Source organism: Mytilus galloprovincialis, chromosome 5, assembly GCF_965363235.1.
Source record: "Mytilus galloprovincialis chromosome 5, xbMytGall1.hap1.1, whole genome shotgun sequence".
Lineage (NCBI taxonomy): Eukaryota > Metazoa > Mollusca > Bivalvia > Mytilida > Mytilidae > Mytilus > Mytilus galloprovincialis.
This window is the reverse complement of record NC_134842.1, coordinates 46,541,507-46,566,109: the sequence shown is the minus strand read 5'-3', so window position 1 is coordinate 46,566,109 and position 24,603 is coordinate 46,541,507. Positions and strand designations below refer to the sequence as shown.

Below are 24,603 nucleotides of genomic sequence, written 5' to 3'. Positions count from 1 at the left end.
TGAAAGTGATGACTGGCAAAAAGTCTGTGAAATGAAATAGCACAAATATTCCATTCTTTTTATTATTATATTAATATATTATTGTATATAAAGAAAAACACATACTGATGTTTAATAATAGTTTTTACCCTTTTTATGTTTAGGACAAGAAATATGAAAAATATAAACAGTTAACTTAAAATAGAAATGAGTGGCAAAACAAGAAAAACAGAATACAACAAGGCCAAAATGGTAAGACCACTTCTATATATACTGCACATGTAAATTCAGAAATTATTGATATGTTGATTGCATTTATTATTGTGATTTTTCACAAATGGACAACTTATTGTGATTACAAAAAAAATCTGCATAAAGATCTATATATATATATATATATACTTGTTAACAAAATATGAGTTCTTATTTTTGCGATACTCACCCAGTCACATTATTCGCATTACTAAAAACCTCTCGATAATTTCTGAATTACAGTAATAAAAGTAATTGCCTTTGAATGATGACATATATAAAAATAAGAAGATGTGGTATGGTAAATGAGTGACTTATCCACCAGAGTTCAATGAAGTAAATGCAAGAAATTAAAGGCCAATGATGGGCCGACCTTCAATAATGAGAAAACACTTCCTTTATAGGTCAGCCAATAAAGATCCCAACATGAAAAGATTTAAACAATCCAAAAGAAAAAGTAAAATCATACAAATACTGAACTTAGAGGAAAATCAATTCCGAAAGTCCATAATCACATGGCAAAATCAAATAACAAAACGCATCAAAAAAAAATGGACAAGAACTGTCATATTCCTGACTTGGTACAGGCACTTTCAAATGTAGAAAATGGTGGATTAAACCTGGTTTTATAGCGCTAACCCTCTCACTTTGATGACAGTCTCATCAAATTCCATTATATTTACATTGTTGCATTAACTAAACATACACAATAAATAAAATAGTACAAATATGGGTACATCAGTCATCATCGTATAACAATTTTAAAATGAACAATTTTACAGAACACAAACACCTCTATCTACAAACACATTCATTGATTTGTGTGTCTGACGTCAGAAAATTTTATACGTCACATAGATTTGTCGTTCAATGTGCATACAAACAATTTTAAAATTTACATAGGCAATGTTAGCATATAGGGATAAAAAATCAAAAGTATGTAAGAATAAATTTCAGAAATATAGACCGAGATTGAAAGTTGTCCAAAAGTTATATATAGAATTTATAAGAATCCACAAATAGTTAATTCCACTACGCGATTGAATGATTTTGACCTTTATGGTTCAACGTATTTTGTAATTCATAATAGAAATATATCATAATGACATAAAATAGAACAATATCATACTGTCGGGATCTTTTAAAGTACAGAGTCACGTTATAAGAACCAAAGAAATACAAAAAGTCGCATATATATACAAAACATGCCACCAAAAAATGAAAGACAATACAAACACATTGATGAGATGTATAAGTACCGAGCCACGTCAAACAGATATCACATAAAACCATTCAACAGTAAAAGTAATATTAATAATAGAACAAAGACAAATGAAAGAACTATAAAACACGTTGTTAAGACGATAGACAACATCAGTACGCAGAATCTATACATCAAGACATCGTGTATTATTTGTGAAGTTCAACATATTCAAAGTCAATAACAATCAACCTTACCATAAAATAGGACAGTGGTTCAAATAACACAACATATGAACATTCTATAACAACTATTGCAAGTGGCTCAACTTTAAATATCACTGCAAGGCACTAAACAACGAATATTAAGTCTTGGACACAAAGCACTGAAATAAGAGAACTCATAAGTAAGAATATCAAATGAAAGTTTCTCAAAATTTTCATTAAAACATGATAAAATAAGCTTATTTATATTGCTGTTTTTTTCTCCATTTATAACATTTTTTTTTAAATTTTGTGTATTTATAGGTCAGATATCTTTTTATGATCATCAACAGGTCCTGCAGGTCTATACTGAAGAGGAAACTTAATTGTTAATACTTTTCTACATAATCATGATAATGTGCTAATTAGATTAATTAATGTGAAATGAACTGTGTGTTTTTCTGGAAAAAGAAATAGAAAAAATTCTACAAAATTGCTATAAACAAAATGGAGTACTATCAAAGATGCGCAAGAACACAATTGTGTAAAATGTAACAACCTACATATTCACTGATGGATTATGGAGAAATTAAGAAAAAAAAGTATCTTTGTCATGTTTGTTGTCGAAATAAACACCTGCCTTATCCATTCATGTACATGGCTCCATCATATCAAATATACAGAGAAGATGTTTGAAGAACAAGTTGCAAAAATTTATTCAGCCAATTGAAGGAAGATGTCTTGTGGATGGAATTATTTATGCACTGAACTGTTATGTAGGGGGTCGAATAATTGTACACAGCATCTGAAACAAAAGACAAGTTAATTTAACATGAAAAGTGTTTATTTTATTTAATATGCAAATATGAGCACAATATTTATAACAATACAAATGGTATGATATTCATAGCGTTTTGCTTATTATTGTTTTGTCTTAAACATGTTAAACAGTCAACCTTTTGTTTTTGTATATTTAATACTCACCATGAAAATTTGTATTAAAGTTTTAATTATCTTTTGTATCAATAATTCAGTCTATGAAAAATTATATTTATACTGTTTGTACTGTTATGAAGTTTACATAAAATTGAGAATGGAAATGGGGAATGTGTCAAAGAGACAACAACCCGCCCAATTAAAAAACAACAGCAGAGGGTCACCAACAGGTCTTCAATGTAGCGAGAAATTCCCGCACCCGGAGGCGTCCTTCAGCTGGCCCCTAAACAAATATATACCAGTCCAGTGATAATGAACGCCATACTAATTTCCAAATTGTACACAAGAAACTAAAATTAAAATAATACAAGACTAACAAAGGCCAGAGGCTCCTGACTTGGGACAGGCGCTAAAATGCGGCGGGGTTAAACATGTTTGTGAGATCTCAACCCTCCCCCTATACCTCTAACCAATGTAGTAAAGTAAACGCATAACAATACGCACATTAAAATTCAGTTCAAGAGAAATCCGAGTCTGATGTCAGAAGATGTAACCAAAGAAAATAAACAAAATGACAATAATACATAAATAACAACAGACTACTAGCAGTTAACTGACATGCCAGCTCCAGACTTCAACCAAACTGACTGAAAGATTATGATTTCATCATATGAATACATGACATAGAGGAAAAATAGGGGAAATCATTTCCTTAAGGGAAATTTGATGTTCAGAAATTTCCTTAGAGGAAATTTGAAGAACAATGATTTCCTTAGAGGAAATTTGTTGTTTTGAATTTTCCCTCAAGGAAAAGTGTTTGTCAAAAATTTCCTCACAGGAAAAAGTATTTCCTCCAAGGAAAATTTGAAGCTGCAAATTTCCTCACAGGAAAAAGTATTTCCTCAAAGGAAAATTTGAAGCCGCAAATTTCCTCAAAGGAAATAGAATTTCCTCAAAGGAAAAAGAATTTCCTCAAAGGAAATAGAATTTCCTGTAAGGAAATAGAATTTCCTCAAAGGAAATATTTATGCAGCAAATTCCCTAAGGGAAATCTTTTTCCCTTGAGGAAAAAACAATTTCCCTTGAGGAAAAATCTTTTTCCCTTAGGGAAATTTGATTTCCCTTGAGGAAAACTACTTTTCCTCTGAGGAAATTGTTGAAAAAGGGGCATAACTTTTTCAACAGTGGTGCTAGAGCCAAAAATATTTAGGACAAATATCAGGGAACCAATACCAACCAAGTTATCAACTTCATTTTGACTTAACTCCAAAAATTAAGGTGACAACTTTTGCACTCAGCGGAATTGCAAACTTGTCCCGGAGACTGTTTATAGATCATAAAATATTTCCATTCATCAATAAAATTGAGAATGGAAATGGGGAATGTGTCAAAGAGACAACAACCCGACCAAAAAAAAAAAAAAAAAAAAAAAAAACAACAGCAGAGGGTCACCAACAGGTCTTCAATGTAGCGAGAAATTCCCGCACCCGGAGGCGTCCTTCAGCTGGCCCCTAAAAATATATACTAGTCCAGTGATAATGAACGCCATACTAATTTCCAAATTGTACACAAGAAACTAAAATTAAAATAATACAAGACTAACAAAGGCCAGAGGCTCCTGACTTGGGACAGGCGCAAAAATGCGGCGGGGTTAAACATGTTTGTGAGATCTCAACCCTATCAAATATAGTTGACGTATTGCATATAGAATTAGAAAAAAGACCAAAACTCAAAAACTTCACTTTGACCACTGAACCATGAAAATGAGGCCAAGGTCAGATGACATCTGCCTGCTAGACATGTACACCTTACAATCATTCCATACACCAAATATAGTAAACCTATTGCATACAGTATAAGAAAAACCGATCAAAACACAAAAACTTAACTATAACCACTGAACCATGAAAATTAGGTCAAGGTCAGATGACACCTGCCAGTTGGACATGCACCCCATACAGTGCGTCCATAAACCGAATATACAAGACCTATTGCTTATAGTATCTGAGTTATGGACTTGACCACCAAAACTTAACCTTGTTCACTGATCCATGAAATGAGGTTGAGGTCAAGTGAAAACTGTCTGACAGGCAGGAGGACCTTGTAAGGTACGCACATACCAAATATAGTTATCCTATTACTTATAATAAGAGAGAATTTAATATTACAAAAAATCTTAACTCTTTTTTCAAGTAGTCACTGAACCATGAAAATGAGGTCAAGGACATTGGACATGTGACTAACGGAAACTTCGTAACATGAGGCATCTATATACAAAGTATGAAACATCCAGGTCTTCCACCTTCTAAAATATAAAGCTTTTAAGAAGTGAGCTAACACCGCCGCCGCCGCCGGATCACTATCCCTGTGTCGAGCTTTCTGCAACTAAAGTCGCAGGCTTGACAAAAAATGGCAAAATATCTGTTTTGGCTGTTAAATCAATGACTGTTCGTTAATGATATCATAAATTCATATGACGTAGAACAGTCATGCTAGTTTCACGAATTTCATAATCACGCCTGGAAAAGTTATTATGTTTTATATAAAAAGACGAGTTTTAAGAAACTGGTGTGAATCATAATTTCTGCCGTAATGACGAACTAACGTGCGTAACTCGACTGAACAAGCCTATATAAATGTATATAATAATGTATGTAATTATATACTTTTTTTTTTTTTAAATTAACCTTTTATTGCACATTTCTCTGCTGTTTAAAACTTACTCGACTCACAGCATTCAGTCGGGTATCCCTTTAAATTAGTGACTGTTTAACCAGGGAGATTATATAGTAAAATTATTATCTATTAAATATGATTAGTTATACAAAAATAATATATAAATACATTAATTTTGACAATTTGTCTTTTACAGTTTCCTCATATTACGTAATTACGGAATTTGTAATATCTATTGTCCGATATTGTTTATAAGTTAAGGCCAATTAAAATTAATTAATAGATTTTGATCCAAAATTTTGAAAAAAATAGGATGGTTGGGAAGATTTTATTTTTTAATTATTATTTCTTGTGAAACCCTCTGGTGACTTGTTCTTCATATATGCAAGTGTAACAAGTAAAAATTGTGAGCTACTTTTCACTGAGTAATACGCCTGTCTCAATATTTTGGTAAACAGGAAGTTGTTGAGTGATGAATCTGAAAACCCATCACAGGGTATAGCTGACTTATATCATGGAAACTTGAAACCAAATTTCAGAAATCCTTGTCAACTAGTTCCTGAAAAAACGGACGGACTGACGGATGGAAAAACAGAGGTAAAACCATTTTTTAAAAGCGGGGTATAATAATATCATACATATATAGATATAGATATAGGAAGATGTGGTATGAGTGCCGATGAGACAACTGTCCATCAAAATAACAATTTATAAAAGTAAACCATTATCATGATTATAAGTCAATGCACGGCATGTATAAGGAATCGTACAGAATTGTTCAAATCTTAAATAAAAATCTCTGATTGGCAACCACTGTTCTACATGTAATTGCTGCTTTAAAACCCTATTTTTAGAAAACATCCAAAACAAAGAGAAATGTCTTTTCAGTAGGACTACCTTCACCAAATATATTTGCCTTTCTACAGGTTGGGAACAAACCCTCTGAACGGTGATTATACCTCTATATGGGGTTTATCCACCTGCACGGGTATAAAAAAAGACCGCGAATCGAGGATTTTTTTCATTTGGAAGCTTGGTACTTGAAAGTAACACAGATCCGCACCATGTCAACTCATGTGGTATGTAAATGTGAACTTTATCTTTCTAATTCTGTAAATAATATTCCATAATATTAACCATATAGTCATTGAACGTTAAGAATAATACACTCACTTCAACTGGAAGCTGTTTTATAAGCTTCAATTTCTTCACAAATGTGTATTTTTCAACATTTTTTCGGGAAAATTTTGCACAGCCACTTTTGTTTCGTTGTCTTCTACCATTTTGAACAATCTGGAGATCACGAGATCAATATAACCAATCAAAATTCACCTTTTAAAACAAAGGCGCAAGCAAAAGTATGGACCGTCAATTTCACAAGAATACACTCACTTGAATCATGAACTTTATGAATAAAGTTTTATCCAGTGAATCTTTACATCAATTTTTATGGTTTAATTTGTTGTTGAATCAAATATCATAATTTCAATAATGAAACTATAGATGTATACACCAAATAATCATTGCACATAGTCGTGGGAACATTGAATATCAGTTTTCTCCTTTGAATAAATGATATCTGTATCATAAATGCTGCAAGATACATTAAAAAAAAAAAATAGCCACAACGGAGATTACTCATATCTTCAAACTAACTAAGTATATTAGATATACTTCACTACTTTTGGTTTTGATTTTGCATTTTGATAAACTGAGTGTCTGCGTATACATTCAGCTGATTTCTTTTTTTACGGTTTGTTTTAATTAATTGCCAGTATCTTATTGGGTAACTTTTATTGAGGTGGTCTCATCATGAAATCTCAAAACCACGAAGAATGAAACGAAAATAAATATTTAAATAAATAATGAATCACAAGTTTAATTTGTGTAATTTAATATCCATATTTTTAATAATTGCTACTTTTACATATCAAACAAATACAATTTATAATTCTTACATTCACTTTGTTAGTTTCCCAAAACGAATGCATGTCTTCTTCATTTATAGTATAATAGTAATGAAAATTTAAAATAAAACTTATCAAAACTGAAAGAAATTAGAAATATGTGTCTTAACATTGTTAGATAATATCAACAAATACTGCAATCATTGATACTCAGAGTTGGCATAAATTTTATTTAACAGGAAAAAGTCAGCAAAGGTGGCAAAAAGAGTTTGCATACCATCAAGGTGCCACCAAAACCCACCAACAGTAAGAAAAGGGGACTAAGAACGATGGTGGCGTCTAAAGATATCAGCAAGTGCTTTTCAGGAAGAAAAGACACATTGTTCCAAAAGGTATGAAATAATAACAAATATAAAATATTAGAATGTAGTTAATTATATGTTTTTCATTTATTTAGCATGCTTAATCAATAGAAAAAGCTATTGTTCAATTCAAGAAAAAGAAAATGCAACCATACCTCAACTAGAATTTATCAATTGTCAAAGCTTAACCTATTAAAATGCCAAAGGAATTTGGAATTGTAGTACTTAATATATTCGGTCAAATTTAGAGTTAATTATATCTCTTTCGGAATCACAAATTGGTTAATGTTTAATTATTGCAGGGTTATCACAAATAGTAATGCTTAATAAGTATTATGATTTAACATTGTAATACAAAATATTGATATGTTACACATGTATATATGTATTAATGGTAATTAAACACTATTATCTGCGGTTTTTATATCTTCTATCTCTTTGAGAAAAGTTAATAGGTCTATTTTGTTCTTTCCCTTAATTTTCATCCACCTTTTTGTTAATTTCTCGTCATCAAGCCCTTCAAGTTCTAACTCCACAGCTTTCACTATATCTGTTTTTGTTCTTCGTGATATATCAAAATATTCATTCCGGTCAGCTGGGGTGATGAATACCGGCTCATAATTTTTTTTTGTTGCTAGGTTATTCTCCACCACTTGTGATAGAAAGTCATTCCTATGATCTCTACTTTTGTTTGTGAAATTAATTAGCTCTCGATCTAATGGTTTGCCTTGGAGTGTTGTTAGCTCTTTTTGGTCAAAGTATGACGAATTACGAATTATTTTTCTAAAGTTAAAAATTTCTTCAGATAGATCATAGGAAAATACGTAATCATCGTCAGCAGGTTGTAAGTGCAGTATGTTGTACATGTGATCTTGTAGCTGAAATTAGTATGAAAATAAATAAGTATAGGAAGATGTGGTATGAGTGCCAATCAATATAAAAACCTATTGTTCAATTTAAGAAAAAAATGCAAACATACCTTAGTTAAAATTTATCCATCGTCAGAGCTTAACCTATTAAAAATGCAAAAAGATTTGAAATTTGTTTGTAATATAAGTTTTTTTTAATAGGCTTTAGAACTAGAAGTGGCAACTTCTGCCACTGTTGCACTCTCTGTAACCAGGACCAATGGATCCTCATTTCGCTTTAAGAGCACACATGAATAGAGCAACCAGAAGCACCATCAGTGAAGGTGAATGAGGTATTTGTTCTAATCACTATATTATTGTCTGCAACATGTAATATAAATACACCAACAGAGGTGCTGCATGATAGAATTATTTTACGAAGTTATGATGTATTTTTTTAGTTCAAAAAATGTTTGTTTCTGTATTTACTAATAAGTTCATCGTTCGGTATTTGTATTAATATCTGTGTTCAATATATATCTCATTCAATCATTTTCCACATTTATGTAATTTTATAACTTTTAATTTTCGAATGTTTTTATTTCCTTTTTCAGAGTATTGAAATAGATACCACTCAGCAGCCAGGTACTAGCACCAAAACATCATCTACCCTATTGTCCCCAAGACACCAACCGGCCAGGATGAGTGCAGAAATGGCCACACAAACCCAGGAAAGTTTTTTAAAGGAGCAGCTGACTGTTGATCCAGCAGCTGCCGAGTTTGTGGGGAGGACCAAAGCGATCAAAGGAGGCTCTGGGTTGGCTGCTCCTTTAAAAACTGCAATTTCTGGGTGCATGCGATGTGTCGGGGCATAGGCTCCAAAACCAAATCTTCGTTGAGCAAAATAAAATTCCAGTGTCCAAAACACATTGGAAGTGCATGGATGTTGATGAAATAAATTATTTATAGCTCACCTCATCTAGTCTATCTATATTGCGACAAACTTCAAGCCATTTTTTCTTATCAGGTAGGCCAGATGGCATCCACATCTTGCTTTTGCGGTTAATGTTCTCTAGTACAAAATCACCACCTTCTCCTTTGGAATCATGACCACTAGTACTGTAAGATTCATTTGCTTCAATGAACGCCAAGACTTCTGGCGGACATTGCACTCTGACAAATGAATCTCTGATAAATGTCTCCATATAAAAAGGCATATTGAAACCGAAGAATAATGGCGAAAACTTTACTTTTCCTGCTTGAATGGCAGTAGAGTTGTTACGCCTGATTCCAGCTCTAAATACATGGAGTGCCAGGCAGTAAGTGAAAACTACTTCTGACATAAACTTATAGTTTCTAGAAGTGGCACCATTCAAATAGGAGAAGTATCCGGTTAAGCTAGGTCTTGAATTTGTCATCGCTTTTTGACGGCAGTAAGGGACAAGCAGTTCTTGTGCTTTGGAATGCATAAAAATCATTAGACTCTGCCAGCTTTTGTGATGGTCTAAAGAAATATATAAAACAAAATAATAGATCAAATGAAACTACGCTATTTGTATGTAGTCATTAGAAATCGAAATTTGGACATTAACTTGTATACATTTCATTTTTAAGGCCACACTTAGGGGACTTATGACATTAGGGTTGTCCACCAGTTGGCCCGTCTGTTCGTTCTTCCGTCTGAGCTTCGGGTTAAGGTGTTTGTAAGTTTTGATCATGCAGTTTTGGTTTAATTGAGGTTTTATCAACTTGAAACTTTTTATACAGTGGAGTGGGGCTTCTGTGTAATTTGGACTATTATTGTAAAATATAATTTTAATTACTATTATTCTGAATTATAAATGGATGATTTTCAATTACAACAAATCTAATTATACATTAATGTTATTACCTCCAGCATTCTGAAAGCTCTGCAAGGCCTTGGGCTGTGAAAACCTAGCATCTTTGCAAGATCAAACATAGCAATGTCCCATAGCAATTTCATTAGCACTTTCACCATATTTATCTCATAATGTCCCAGACCTAAAACAACAATACTAGGAGTTTGGAAAATAGGTAAAAAGGTATTTTATAGATAAAGTTTGACAATTAGTGTTACGTGCAGTATCAACACATATATATATATATATATATATTGAATTTAATTGAACCCTTTATATATATTTACCAGGTATCATAACAATATTGTTTTATTTTCTGCAATCGTTTGCACTCAATTCTTTACAATGGTCTTTCTGCTTTATGTGGTCTTTGAAGTCACCTTCATCATCAAACTCCATTGTACAGTCTTGGCACACCGACACGTTTTCTATAGTTCTGCTGCCTAAGGTGTATGGCAATCCATCACACCCTAGCATTGTCCACTGCCTGACCTTGCTGTTGTCTGTCAAACCTGTCAGGTCTCTGATATGACCAAACACCTATTTGAATTAAAATATTCATATGTTATATAACAAATTATTAAAAACACACAAAAATATTCAGACTATATATACCTGCATACATTATATAAATAACCATCTATTTTGGAACATTCAACTAAAAAAGGATACTTAAATCCAAACAGGTACAGAGGGCAGGCGGATTTAAATGATTTTTACATCCCCCCTTTTTCTGAGAATCAATTGGTTAATTATATTGGGAATAACTGAAGCATGACCGTAGCGGACCCCGCTTATGCAGTCAGTGGGCACCAACTTATATTTCTTTTTAGATCCGCCACTGCGGTATAAATATATTGACATAGAAACGGTATGAACAAAACTAAATTAGGAAGAGCAAAAACTATGTAAGAAAAGTCAATTGTAAGAAAAACGAAGTCATTTTATTTAAAAAAAAACCTTAAAATCATTACCTTTTCCACAGATTCATACGAGCACGGGTTCTCAAAGCATGGGTCTCCAACTGTTACATTGAATTTTTCGTCTGGGAGGTTAAAACTGACAAAGTTGTACCTAAATGTAAATATGTATTGATAAAAGGTTTTTGCATGATGTGCAGCAGCCACTATTTCAAAATATTCCGGCACATTACTAAATAATTAAGTTGAACAGGTATTCTTACTCCTAAGAAAAGGAACCATAAAAGTTTGCTTGCAATTCTTGAATGTCCCTAAGTGACCAAATTGAATACAATTTTGAAATCAAAAAAATATGCAAATAGTACAATAAAATAATCGAAGTATAAAGGACTACATGTATGTATATTATGCATATTTTTTTTTTAAATAATTATAAAATACACGTAAATATTCACCTTTCTTCTTTCTTAATTTCCAAAGTAGCAGCTTGATAATCATCTTTATCCAGTAAGTCTGTTAGTTGATCGGTTCCATGTTCATGTTGCTTCCACACAATTTCCATCTGTCTGACAATAAATTGATTCCTGAAAAACGATTACGCTATTTGAATTAAGTTATTGGGTGAAACTATTTTATTTAATTTATTCCATAGCGTTCCTGAATATGCATTAAATATTTGCCACTGGACGTTAAGCAACCAACAATCAATCAATCAATCCATAGCGTTCCACGAACAACATATTTATAATGCATGATATTATACTAATACTTTATGAAACTCATTTTTATATGTATAGCATGTACCTGAATTCTCTAAAAATATCATCTTGTTTGTCAAAATCGTTCATTATTTTTGTTTGGCAGTTTCTTTTGATTGACGGTCTATCTTGAACCATTGCTTGGGGACAAATCGATTCTTTCTTGTAGCTTGGATGACTGGTCAGGAAAGACATGAGCAAGCATAGTTATAACACTAGTTTGTGATTTGAAATATCTCTGAACCCTCCATTTACGCTGCAAGACAATAGATAAAGTGGGATTAATTTTGGACGACTGAAATTGCTGACGTTCATTAATTGTATCTATCTCGTATTTACTTGTTTTAATAATTTGACAATAAATATTTAAAAATGATTTTGAAAACATTGAAAAAGAAATCAGCTCCCCCTCCAAAAAACAAGGAAGAAAAAACACAAAAATAAATCATGAAATTGTGTCAGATGTTATACAATTGAATACATAACCTTCTTTTAACACATTTTTTCAGTATACGATATGTAGATATTGCAAAATAATAAACTGCTGAATATCTATTGTAAACTGTTGAAATTTACAAACCTGATTATTGTCGAAAAAAGTTACAACATCTTTATCCTCAGAGCAAGCAAGAGATTGTTTGCTGTAGCTTTTGATCCAATTCTGCAGTGAAGTATAAGATGGCGATCCTGCAGAATTGACCAACACTGAGCCTTTGCTGCCTGTCTTATAAACTATCAAAAGATTCTTTGAAAATGCCAGTGGGGAAATAAATTTCTCATTTCGGAGGTGGTAGATGTGCTCAACACATTGGACTAAGCTGATTGTAGCAATATTATTTCCTGCTATTCCTTCCAAAAAATGGATTATACTTTTAGTTTCTGTTTGACAGCCAATCTATAAAAAAAAATCAGTTGTAAATTACCATTTGTTTAAACAGTTTGACATTTTTTTCTACAGTTACTACGTGTTTTTTATTTACGTCATACTTAATATAAATAATATTATTAGTAGTTTATCAGATAAATTTGTCTATTCGAACTGCACTTATTGTTTTTTTTTTTGGCGTTTGAATTGTTTTACCGAACAGAGGTTGCTTTGCGGTACGGACCAAGACTCCTCGTAAAATGCCACACGATTGTCCTTAATTGCATAATTCAATCTTGTTTGGATTGTGAGTGGTCTCATTGCTAATCGATAAATATCTTAATATCCTCCCTTGACACTTTGAATATGTAAAGAAGATGTGGTATGATTGCCATTGAGACGACTCTCCAAAAGAGACCAAATGACAGACATTAACAACTTTAAGTCACCGTTTATAATTTTTTTAAAAGCATTCGACCAATATTATATATCATAATTCTTTCATAGTACATTATAAATGTAATACCTTTTAGGTTTAAAGTTTTCAAGAAGTCATCATTCTTGTATTGTTGACTGATTGTGGATGAATCGTCGAATACCAACTTATTTTGTGATCTTCCAAGTGCCCTTTGAAGTTTAACCATGTCCCCCCTCTTCCAAAATACCGCTGTCAAGAGCAGAAATAACAGTATCCACACACTGTGTGAGGCTGGTCACCTGGTCTGTTTTTGTTTTTTTTGGTAGGTGGCTCTTGTATTTCAAAGTTGGCTTTTCCGTATTCATGGCAGATATTACACAAATATTTGGAATATGGTATCAGGTCCCCTCTCTATATGAATTCATCGATTATACCTCTTCTTATCGTTTTCCCTTCTATAGTGATTACGCGTTGGATGGTGTTATCAGCACAATACAGGACATGATTTTTACAACTGCATTTTCTTCTTGAAGCCATCTTAAAATTGTGTAAAAAATATTGATAATTTATTTGTTTAATGTAGGGAAGATAAGATATGTCATTGATTTAAAATTCGAAATTATAGGATTGTATTTAAGACATGACACTAATATAACATAATAGTTTTAGCTAAGACAATAAATAGTGGCTATACGGAAGAAGGCATGTCATATTCTATAGGACTCTTATATCACTGAAAAAGTGTCGGCTTTAATATTTCATGTGATTTGTATAAACTATATTTACCAACAACAAAGTTACACGTTTATTTTATACTCATTCGATATAACAATGATTTCTTAATTTTTTTTTTTAAGATGGTTTGGGAACCCCCCTTTTTGGGAAATTGATTAACCATATGACCCTTGCTAATCTTTCACTAGTATTCGCGTACTTTTAATTCGTAAAATAATTTATACCACAACGGTACCGATGAATTTGGACAATAATGGCTTTCCATATAAAAAATGAAGCAGGTGATCTATTTTGCAAGATCAACATTGATTGGTCAGTTCATTGATCATGTGCACATCGATGTTTATTAAAATGGTGGATATTCATACCAAGAAGAAGTACGTTTGATGGCGATGAGTTTTTTTCTCATATTTGCATTATTTTTAACAATTTGATACTAATTAATGGCGAAAATTACAAAGATACTTACTTCCGGTACTTGTACATCCACTTTGGCGTCTATCTGGGTATTGAAATAGTTCAAAAAGTACGTTTATATAGAGGGTAAGTTCTCAGGTTTTCCGCCAATGCACGGGTAACATGCGGATCCATGATTTTTATGCTTTATTTTACACATGAAAACAAATACCCACGAGTTCAAGGACAAATTTACCCTTCTATAGAGGGATAAACCCCATATCAAGGTATAACCACCGTTCAGAGGGTTTGTTCCCAACCTGTTCTAAGCCATGTTTTTTGTCTCCATAAAATGAAGCAAATATGCATTTGTACGCAACACAAGAATTGAGTACAGAAGAAAATGAAAACTCATTCCTGACACAAATTCATTTAATTAATGAATAAATCAACGGTTTTCTAATCACAACATTTTGTGTCATACCGTGATTTGCGTTCTTGCATGGACACAGAGTATTACTTGAAAGCCTATTATGTCATGCCCTTCTCATAATCAATCTCTATTCTCGGTAGATGATTTTGTCATCATAGAGCTGCAGAATCATTTTGAATTACTCGAAGAAATATGAAAACCGAAATTTGAAACAGGAAGTTAAAATTGAAACGAAATATTGACGGTTACCGGAAACGGTAATGAACAAAATCTCGAAATCGTAAATTTGTAAAAATAAAAAAAATTGGGCCGGATGTTTTCAGAGTGGCGGGCGGGGATGAAAATCTATAAATTAATTTTAATTGGCATAATCGTTGAACTTAATCTTGATCAAAACAAGTTCACGTGAAAGTTGATATGATCGGATGATTAAAGAATGCCACGTGTATTGATGATGTAACTATATTCAACAATTGAAAAACGTGTTGTAATGTATAATGTTATCATGCGAGTAAGTATGTAAAGTGTCATAGTTTGACACCGTCAACGTAGTTCGGGTGATGCTTTGTTATTCTACTTTCTTTTCTTCTTATTATGTCACCCCGAACGGAGTTTGGGTGACATATAGTTATTTTACGTTTCTTTTTTTTCTAATTATTCTTCATCTTTTGGGTCCAGCTGTTTTCTCAGAATTGCTTGGACCACTTTTAATGGAACTATACAATAATGTAAACCACCATGTGCAGATGTGCATTTAACTTACAGGATTGAAATTTTCAAGATGGCTGCCGTTGACATAGAAACAGAAAGAATTAAAAAAATCCAAAAGTCTTCATGATTGATTGAAATTTGCGGAAATGTTTAATAACATGTGCAGATTTGGGATTTGACTTTTGTTTTTTTTTTTCCCAAAATGATGTTACAATCGAAACAGTGAATAAATGAAATATTCTCGAAACGTCTTCAAAATTTACAGAAATATGTGTTGTGATGTATCTATGTGCATAAACTGTCTACAAGTTTTGAAGTGGTTGCCGTTATAGTGACAATTGGCGGACCGGGGGGACATTCACTATTGCTCGCAATGGCAAATCTAGTTATTATGTCATCCCAAACAAATGTAGGGTGATCTATTGCTTTCCCCCCGTTTTTCCCTATTACTATTCTTCCACTTAAAAAGTCCGGGGTATTCCTTGGAGGTTTTAAGACCAATTTTGATGACACATCAGCACAATAAGAAGCACCACTTGCACATGTTCAGTTAGACTTTAAAACTATTTAAATGGCCACCGGTACCATGGAAACCGTACATATGCGAAAAATATGAAAGTGTACAAAATATTATGACACTTTGTTGAAATGTTATGTGAAATGTGTGGAAGAACCAAAAATATTTAAAAATGTTAATGGCACAGTTGCTATTTGACTTCGGAATTTTCAAGATGGCATTTTTTTTAAATGCTCCAAACGTAATGAAACTTAATATAAATGTTAACTTGCAAGTATAAATAAGACTTTTGAGTTTGGAATCTCCAAAAAAATCTCCATTGCTTTGGTAACAGCAAAACTGAAAATATCATTAGTTTGTATTAAATCCCGGTATCTATGATGAGTTTATTTACAACCCCTAGGTCGATGCCACGGCTGGTGGAGTTTTAATTCCCCGAGGGTATCACCAGCCCAGTAGTCAGCACTTCTGTTCTGTGCTGACATGAATTATCATTGATATGGCAATATCTACAAATTAACTGTTTACAAAATTTAGAATTTTGAAATACTAAGGCTTTTCTACATCAGGAATAGATTACCTTTTCTGTATTTAACAAAATTTTAGGAATTTTGGTCCTCATTGCTCTTCAACTTCGTACTTTATTTGACCTTTTAACTTTTTTTGAATTGAGCGTCACCAATGAGTCTTTTGTAGACGAAACGCGCGTCTGACGCAAAATTTAAATCCTGGTATCTATGATGAGTTTATTTGCATGTTAAATATTGCACAAAAGTGACATTGCGAGTAATGTACGCATAGCAGGGGACAATTTTCTCGTTGAATCACGAAGTGTAATTCTGTTTGAGGTGAATGCAATTCGATAAAGATGTATATCTAACCGCATTAAAAACGAATTCTTTAATTTTGATCATTAATTTTACACATAATTAAAAAAGATATTTAGATGAAAGACAAAAAAAAACTTTAAATTCATTAATATAAAAACAGATCGAAAATACATGGGCTCGCATTCTCTTGTCATCTTTTCCCTTTACTATTTTGTCAACAGTTATATGTCGCGTGTGTTGTATTCATTTTAATCCATATCCAAAATCATTAACTAAGTGCTAGATTCAATAATTTTATTGCAAAAAAAATTTAACACGAAAATACAAAATTAAAACACAAAACATAGCTATATAAACTAATTGTCTGAATATAATTGAATATACACTCCTTATTTTTACAACTATACAATAACTTCTGATATATGATTAAGTATTACATTGTATAAACCATACTTTTTAAGGTTGAGCTGTCGATGCAGTGTCTTTCTCTTTCTAGACAGTGTATTTGTCTTCTTTACAAGTAAAAGCATTCCCTGAAAAAGCAGATACTCATGTTATAGGCATATTCATATAAATTTAATTTTTGTGCTATCTTCACATTTCCTGTCCGGTGTGAGAAAAATATTTCACCTCACTAGTGAAAAATCTGTTCTCGGCAAATGATGTCTAAATTTGATTATGACGTCAAAATGTTTTGCTTTCTTCTGAATTGTCCTATTGTGACGTCATGAAAAATGGCGACCTTGCCTGATGACGTCGTATATTACATGTAAGTTCACAAGTCTCTAAAAATCTTTGAAAAAGAATGATAAAAGCCATCAGAGAAACAGATTCTGACGCTATAACTCGTGTATTACGATATTTCTCCACTCTCGACAGTTAAATTTAAATTTATTTTATTAATCGCGCTTTAAATAATAAAATTAAACGGTCTCGAGTAGAGAAATATCGTAATACACTTGTTGCAGTGTAGGAATCTATATACCAGTGACTTAAGTCTGATTTTTCTCAGCTTATGAGAAAAAAATGTCCTCTTGAAATATATATATCATCTGATTCAGCTCTATCTGAAGTATGAATTTACATGGTTTATTATGTTTTAATAATAATCTTTATTGCAAAATTACACCCATGAGGGTCAAGCAATACAATCAAACAATAATTTTATACTATACAATGCAATACAATGAAATACAATGTAATAGAATGAAATACAAAATAATACAATACAATATATAGAATAATAGAACATTAGAGTTCAATTATAAATGTATGTAAAAAACACCATCATAACCTTGCCTGACACGGGTCTGACTCCCTCAGTTCTAAAGACTGTTTTATGAAGACTCCAATATGACAAACAAGTTCAGGGATGGGGTTTAGAATGCGTTTAAGTTTATTGAATGCATCAAGATGTCGAAATAATGGTACATAGTCTTTTAGATAAGCAAAAAGATTAGAACGCAAAGATAAGTTAATGTCACAATACAAAAAGAAATGAAATTCATCATCTAGGACTTCACATTTTTTACATAATTTTTGTGCTCTTGGAATGTTTCTGTACCTTCCTAATTCAATGCCTAGGGAATGATCACTTAGTCTAAATTTTGAGAGTAACTGCCTATGTATAAAATTATTGCAATTTAAATATTCCTCAGACTGACAATTATTTTTTAATTTCCCATAAAGACATAGTTTGGATGAGGAATCCATTTTTGAAAGTTTAATTAAAGTATTTTTTTCATATTCCTCTGAAACACACTTTTTTATATTACATTTTAACATGTTTTTTGATTGTTTAAAAGGTACATTATTATTAGAGTAATTTTCTGGGTTATTATGTATACTGTGGTTATTTTCTTAAAAAACTATTGTATTGGTATTGAGGTACTGGTTACTGTGAACTTAATTTAAAGGAAATGAAAAATATGACCATGTTTACACCACTAAATTGTTAAGGTCGACAAGTAACAGTAAATGAGCTATGTCAAAGATTTTGATATAAATTTGAAAACAACTTGGCTCGGTGAACTATAACTAAAAATCGAAAAAATAATGCATTTTTTTTTAATTTTAAATGGAACACGTTTACCGTTTGTAACAAACGCGCATTACCGCAGTTTTTTCAAATTAATCTAGATAGTTACATTTATCATAGAAATTATACTGACCACAGCAAGTTTTTTTTAACATATTGACTACATTATATGATTAGACAATACTGTTAGACAAACAAAATTAATATTTATTAAAATAAAAAAACATCTTTTAACCCTCTTGCTGCCAAAGGGAAATTTATGGCTTCTACACACAAATCTTGTTGATTGTGTAGAACGTCAACGGTCCATTGTAACGTCACTTTAATTAGTTTGATTCCATATTTAAGTTGCACCCATATCACCTGAAAAGCTAAAATATAAAATATTAGGAGAAGTAGTGTAGAATTAGTAATTTAAAGTGTCAATAGTTCTTTTTTGGGGGTGGGGAATCATTTAATACCTTCATTGTTATACAATGTTTTTGGTATATATAAGGATGGATTGTTTTTCATAAAATCAGATAAAATATGAGCAACATGAATCGATGTATCAATGATTCTTATATGTCCTCCTGACATTAAAAGTCATTACTTTCGGGATGAATGGTTTCTCACAAATTATGAACACTATCAGTCCAGGGTAACTTTAAACCTTTTTTGCAATTATTAAAGTTGTCATTATTTTTATGCCCCATTTATGGGCATTATGTTTTTCGGTCTGTTCGTCCTTCCTCCGTTCGTTTGCCCGCCCATTCGTCCGTTTGTCCCGCCTCATGTTAAAGTTTTTCAGGTAAATTTTTTGTTCAAGGTATTTTATGATAAAGTTGAAGTTTAATCAACTTGAAACTTAGTACACATGCTCCCTATGCTAATATCTTTCTAATTTTAATGCCAAATTAGAGTTTTGACCATAATTTCACGATCCATTGAACATAGAAAATGATAATGCGAGTAGAGCATCCGTGTACTATTGACACATTTTTGTTTTAAAGTAACATATTGTGCACCTTTATTTTATTTAGTACTATGAGATATAACATGTATAAGCTTTTACTTCTCTTGCTATTTGTTTCGTTAAACATTACTTCGATATAATGTTACAGTTTTATTTGTGTAATTATTGATAATGATGATTGATGGCTGCCTAACGTTCAGCGGCTACTTAATATATGATATATGCCTATTCAGGACGAGGAATATTGACCCTCCGTTGGACTAGACCGGCGACATGTTAAGCCGGATTTTCAACGTGCTAGTTCACAAGGTAACAGTCCACAGGAAGACATGTCACCATACCCGGACACATTATTCTGACTTCGAGCCAACCAGTATTTGCTATTACTCCTTAATGCCGCGTGCTTAGCGGGAAGCAGCAAATACCAATTTTAAAGTCTTTGGTTTAAACCCAAGACCGCCCGCACTCTAGGCGAACATGTAATGATGAGACCACCGACGCAGGGTCTAATTATTGAATGCAGAGTTTTGTGAGAGATAATATTTAATTTCGTGGTTTTGCTAAAAATCTGCATACCAGCCTATAGAAAAGTTACTATTCGTTGAACATTTAATTTCGTGGTTTACCTGTACCCACGAACTCCACGAAAATTGATATCCAACGAATAAAAATGAATTCACAGTATGTGTTGGTCTTTTGCTTACTTTAAATGAAAAAAAAAGCTTTGTGAGAGATAATATATGTGTTGGTCTATTGCTTACTATAAATGAATAAAACTTTTGTGAGAGATAAAATATGTGTTGGTCTATTGTTTACTATAAATAAATACAAGCTATATAAATGTAAAAAAGAATGAAAAATAATGAATTCAATCATATGGAAACTGATTGACAAATACATGTTGAGATTCACGACATTTTGGATAGCAAATTATTTTAAGTGTAGTGGTTATGGTTACAAGCTTAAGAGCGAAATTATTCGTAATGCATTTTCAATAGGGTACCAGTGGTGTTGTATATCTTATTTCTAAAAGACTACACAAACTAGAACAAAATAGGTAGGAGTTTTGTCAGCGCTGTATATAAGCCAACAAAATGTATATGTCATGTGGCGAAAGTTGACGTGAAACAACGTCTATTTTTTCGCTTAATGAAAAAGGCAATTGTTTATGGCTCCTACAGTTGGGTGCAGACCAAGCATTACAAAAAGACGGGCGGAAAGTAAACGCGGCGTTAACGTGTGTGCACTTTATGTAAACGCCCCGTTAAGGTGATACGATACAGTTTTTATCCCGTATTTACAGTTTGATAAAAATTTCCATATAGACTATATTTTACCTGATTAAATCAAATATGTAATAAAACATATACCTTCATGTACTACTTTTTGAGTAAAATGAGGTCAAAATTTTGTATATTTGCTAAAAATTCGTATTTGTGGCCGTATTTTGTCTTTCGAAAGAAAGACATAACTTTTTTTGTTTTAAAAGATAAACACATTTTTTTTTTGGTAAAATAATTTGTCATTTCTGTATTCTAAGAAGTTATACATTTTTTATTCAGAAATAACTCATATTTATCAAATGTTCATGAATGTAGAAAAAAAACGTAATTTTTTGCTACATATATTTATCAAATTTAAAAAAAATGAACTATTTACGTTTTCATGAAAATTGGCACACATAATCTTCTTACGTAATCAAACCAAAAGGCGTTTTAAAAACGAGTGGTCCATGACCTCGTTTTCAAGTTAAATAAGTTTGAATGACAAAAATCAGTCGAAAACTGAATATTTTCTCGATAAGTCATATTTTGACGTCGAGAAAATAACAATTTACGTTAGCAACGTCATTACCTCCCCTGTAACTGCATCCTATGCCCTTAAGGATGTATTCCTCTGACTTTTCAGTCTCGTTCAGTCTCGTTGAAATCTCGTTCTTGAATCATTTACAAAACATGTGATAGAAGTAGAAAATATCAATGAATTTTAAAAATATCATAATCAAACATAACAAGAATCATGTACATCCAATATCATTTTGGTCTTTTCCAATTTTTAGATGTGTATTTCAACATGTAAGCGTCAAAATATGATAAAACTTTCTTATATTAACACCTACCTATAGTTTTTTTTAAGTAAGATTTATATAGATTGGTCCACTTCATTTTCATAGAAAGTTTGAAAAAAAGTTTAATTGTGTAACTGTGATTTTTTTTCACGATAATAGCCCAAAAATAGGTAAAAATCGATGAAAAATTGGAAAATCATCAAAATTGGGCATTTTTAAAGGGCCGTAGCAAAAAAAAGAAGTGCACCACCATATGAATTTTTCTTCACCAGTTAGTTTGTTACAGTCTTATAAACCCAAAAATCAGGTTAAGAAAAAAAGTTTAATTTTAGAAATTTTTGGCTCCTCAGATAGAGGTGTACATCCTTAACTCAGCGTTAACTCTGAAATTTCAGTAGACATAAAAAGTAGACGGGCGCAAACGCGAAAACGGCGCGTCTTCTGAAAATGTAAAGAGTAAACGGGCGTTTACTTTCTTGTTTACTTGTTTACTTCCGCGTTAACGTGAAAAAAGGCGCGTCTTCTATTTTTGTAAAAAATTAAAACGAGTAGTTAATGCAGATTGTCATCGTATCCTGGATTGACAGATTGACGATTACAGTTAATGATATTACACCTCTTTAATGAATTGAAAATCAATCATTAAAGTATATAAGTGTATCAGGGTCTATTCTTGGATAAAGATATAACAAACTCTGTTTAGGGTTCGGATGATTTAATACCAGTATAAGAAATAAACTCTGAAATAACAATATCACAATTATAAATAACAGTTCTATTTTATAAAACACAAGTATCTTAAATTACACATTATCACATATATGGTAATAGTTAAATACAATGCTCTTTATTACTGTGTACTACACTACGATTAAATATATTAGGCATTCAGTGAGTTGATGTCACGTGTACTTTTATATGTCATTGTGATACACTACACAAGAATAGAATCCTTGAACGTAAATAATATACTATATAGTGTTTACTGGTTTACTTTGTGTACGGTACAAAACTAAAGTTAAAACTGCAAATATAACATTAAACTAATCGGAACATTATATATTGTTTGTTCTTTACAACAATCATTAAATTGTAAATACTATTTTTATAAAGACTAATTAAGCCAATATATTAAATATGCTTAAAACCGCATATTTAAAGGGAAATAATCCATAACGTTTTGTTTACAACATTACATAATTAAAAATTGATTGACTCTTACCACTTGTTGAGTGAGTTTTTACTGGCAAGGACAAGGCACAGTTCACTAATACATTCTATATATAATTACATCAATGGAGTCCTAAAACCAAAATGCAATCATAAACATTCGGACTCGTAAAATATTAAAATATACAATATGACAAAATAACTCAAGATCATTCTTAGGTATACTTATATCATTACAATGCATAATATAAGTGTACTAATAAATATCAACTGTAACACTTTTCCTTATTTTGTCTAATATGCCGCCATTTATGAAATATCAATTAAGTGTGTCAATAATCAAAAAGCTATGCAAATTATCTTGTACTATATTACACGGGTAGTAAGGTCGTCATATCGAGGAGCGTTTAGTACAGTGATTTTGTCATAGTTTGGATAAGTTTGACATGGGTTAATTTATGTTGCTTCCCCAAACTATTGACTCAGTTCTATTCACACGAGCAGATAAAAAGCAAATAAGATGCTTGATTCTGTATTGGAGGTCAAACGATCTATATTGGAATTGTTATTTCACGAAATGAACGCAGAATAAGCAAGATATCGGAATTGCTATGGTTTGGTTAAGCGATTGACATGGTTCGGTTAAGAGTCTAGAAATTCGTCATGGTTTTGGTCAAGATTGTCATGGTTTAGATCGAAATAAATATATATGTGTTTCACTTTAATACTGAAAATTTGATTGATAGCGCCTGTTATTGAACGAAGTTACACTATATATTAACTGCCTGAGAAGAAAAAAAGCCTGTTTAACCAAATTTAGTGGGTGTAATCGTCAAAGCGTAAATTAAACATGTCATGTTACTTTTCGTATGTTTTCTAAAATACAAATTTAAAATTCACTGCTCTTTTAAAGTAGCTTTCGATATAATTTTACAAAAAAAAAAAGACAAAGCGTTGCTTCTGTTTCACATATAATCTTTTCTCCATATGTCCATGCTTGACTCTGCCTAGGATATCATGAGCGGCATCACTAGTCAAATAGCTAAAGACTTCTACTCAAAAGTGGCAGCCAGTCAAAAAGTAATTCTTGTTTTTCATTTTCTTTTCTAGAAAACTATACATTTGTTGGTTTTTCTTTATTTTAAATTTTGAACCAGTTTATGATGAATAAAAGGAGATGTGGGGTTATAGGTTCATGATACAGTAACCCAACTACAAAACTAACCAAAAGATATTAACAGGACATCATAAGTCTTCAACCATTTACGAAACCGAATAGTTACGCGTGACATGGACAAAAGTTTTAAAACTTATTGGTTTTAAAACTATAATAGGTGAAATTACAATAAAAAGTACATTCAAAGTTAGAATTTAAAATATGAAAGATCACAACTCCAATTTTGGATTTAAGCCGATATATTGTTCAAGTTTATCAATTATTATTACGAATCAATAAAAATCTTTGTAATATTGTATAAATGCATCGTGTATAGTATCATTAAATTATTTCAAATATTTTTACTTTTTTATGTAATATAGTTTCTA

At 31.8% G+C, this 24,603-nt stretch overlaps 1 protein-coding gene and 1 long non-coding RNA gene across 3 annotated transcripts in view; both read right to left on the bottom strand.

Moving 5' to 3' along the window:
- Positions 1–8,207: 8,207 nt before the first annotated feature.
- LOC143074572 (uncharacterized) lies at positions 8,208–10,387 on the bottom strand. The gene is made up of 3 exons (XR_012977941.1): positions 10,256–10,387; positions 9,339–9,868; positions 8,208–8,394 (listed from the first exon to the last, which is right to left on the bottom strand). It is a non-coding gene; the product is annotated as an uncharacterized LOC143074572 (long non-coding RNA).
- A 6,830-nt stretch (positions 10,388–17,217) lies between these two features.
- LOC143074571 (neuroglian-like) overlaps positions 17,218–24,603 on the bottom strand; it is a 69,256-nt gene continuing 61,870 nt past the window's right edge. Inside the window, exon 7 of one of the 2 annotated variants that reach the window (XM_076249963.1) lies at positions 17,218–17,360. In XM_076249963.1, coding sequence (XP_076106078.1) covers positions 17,320–17,360 — 41 coding nt within the window. In that variant the 3' untranslated portion in view covers positions 17,218–17,319. The remainder of the gene's footprint in view (positions 17,361–24,603) is intronic. The other variant, XR_012977940.1, reaches the window with a different exon arrangement.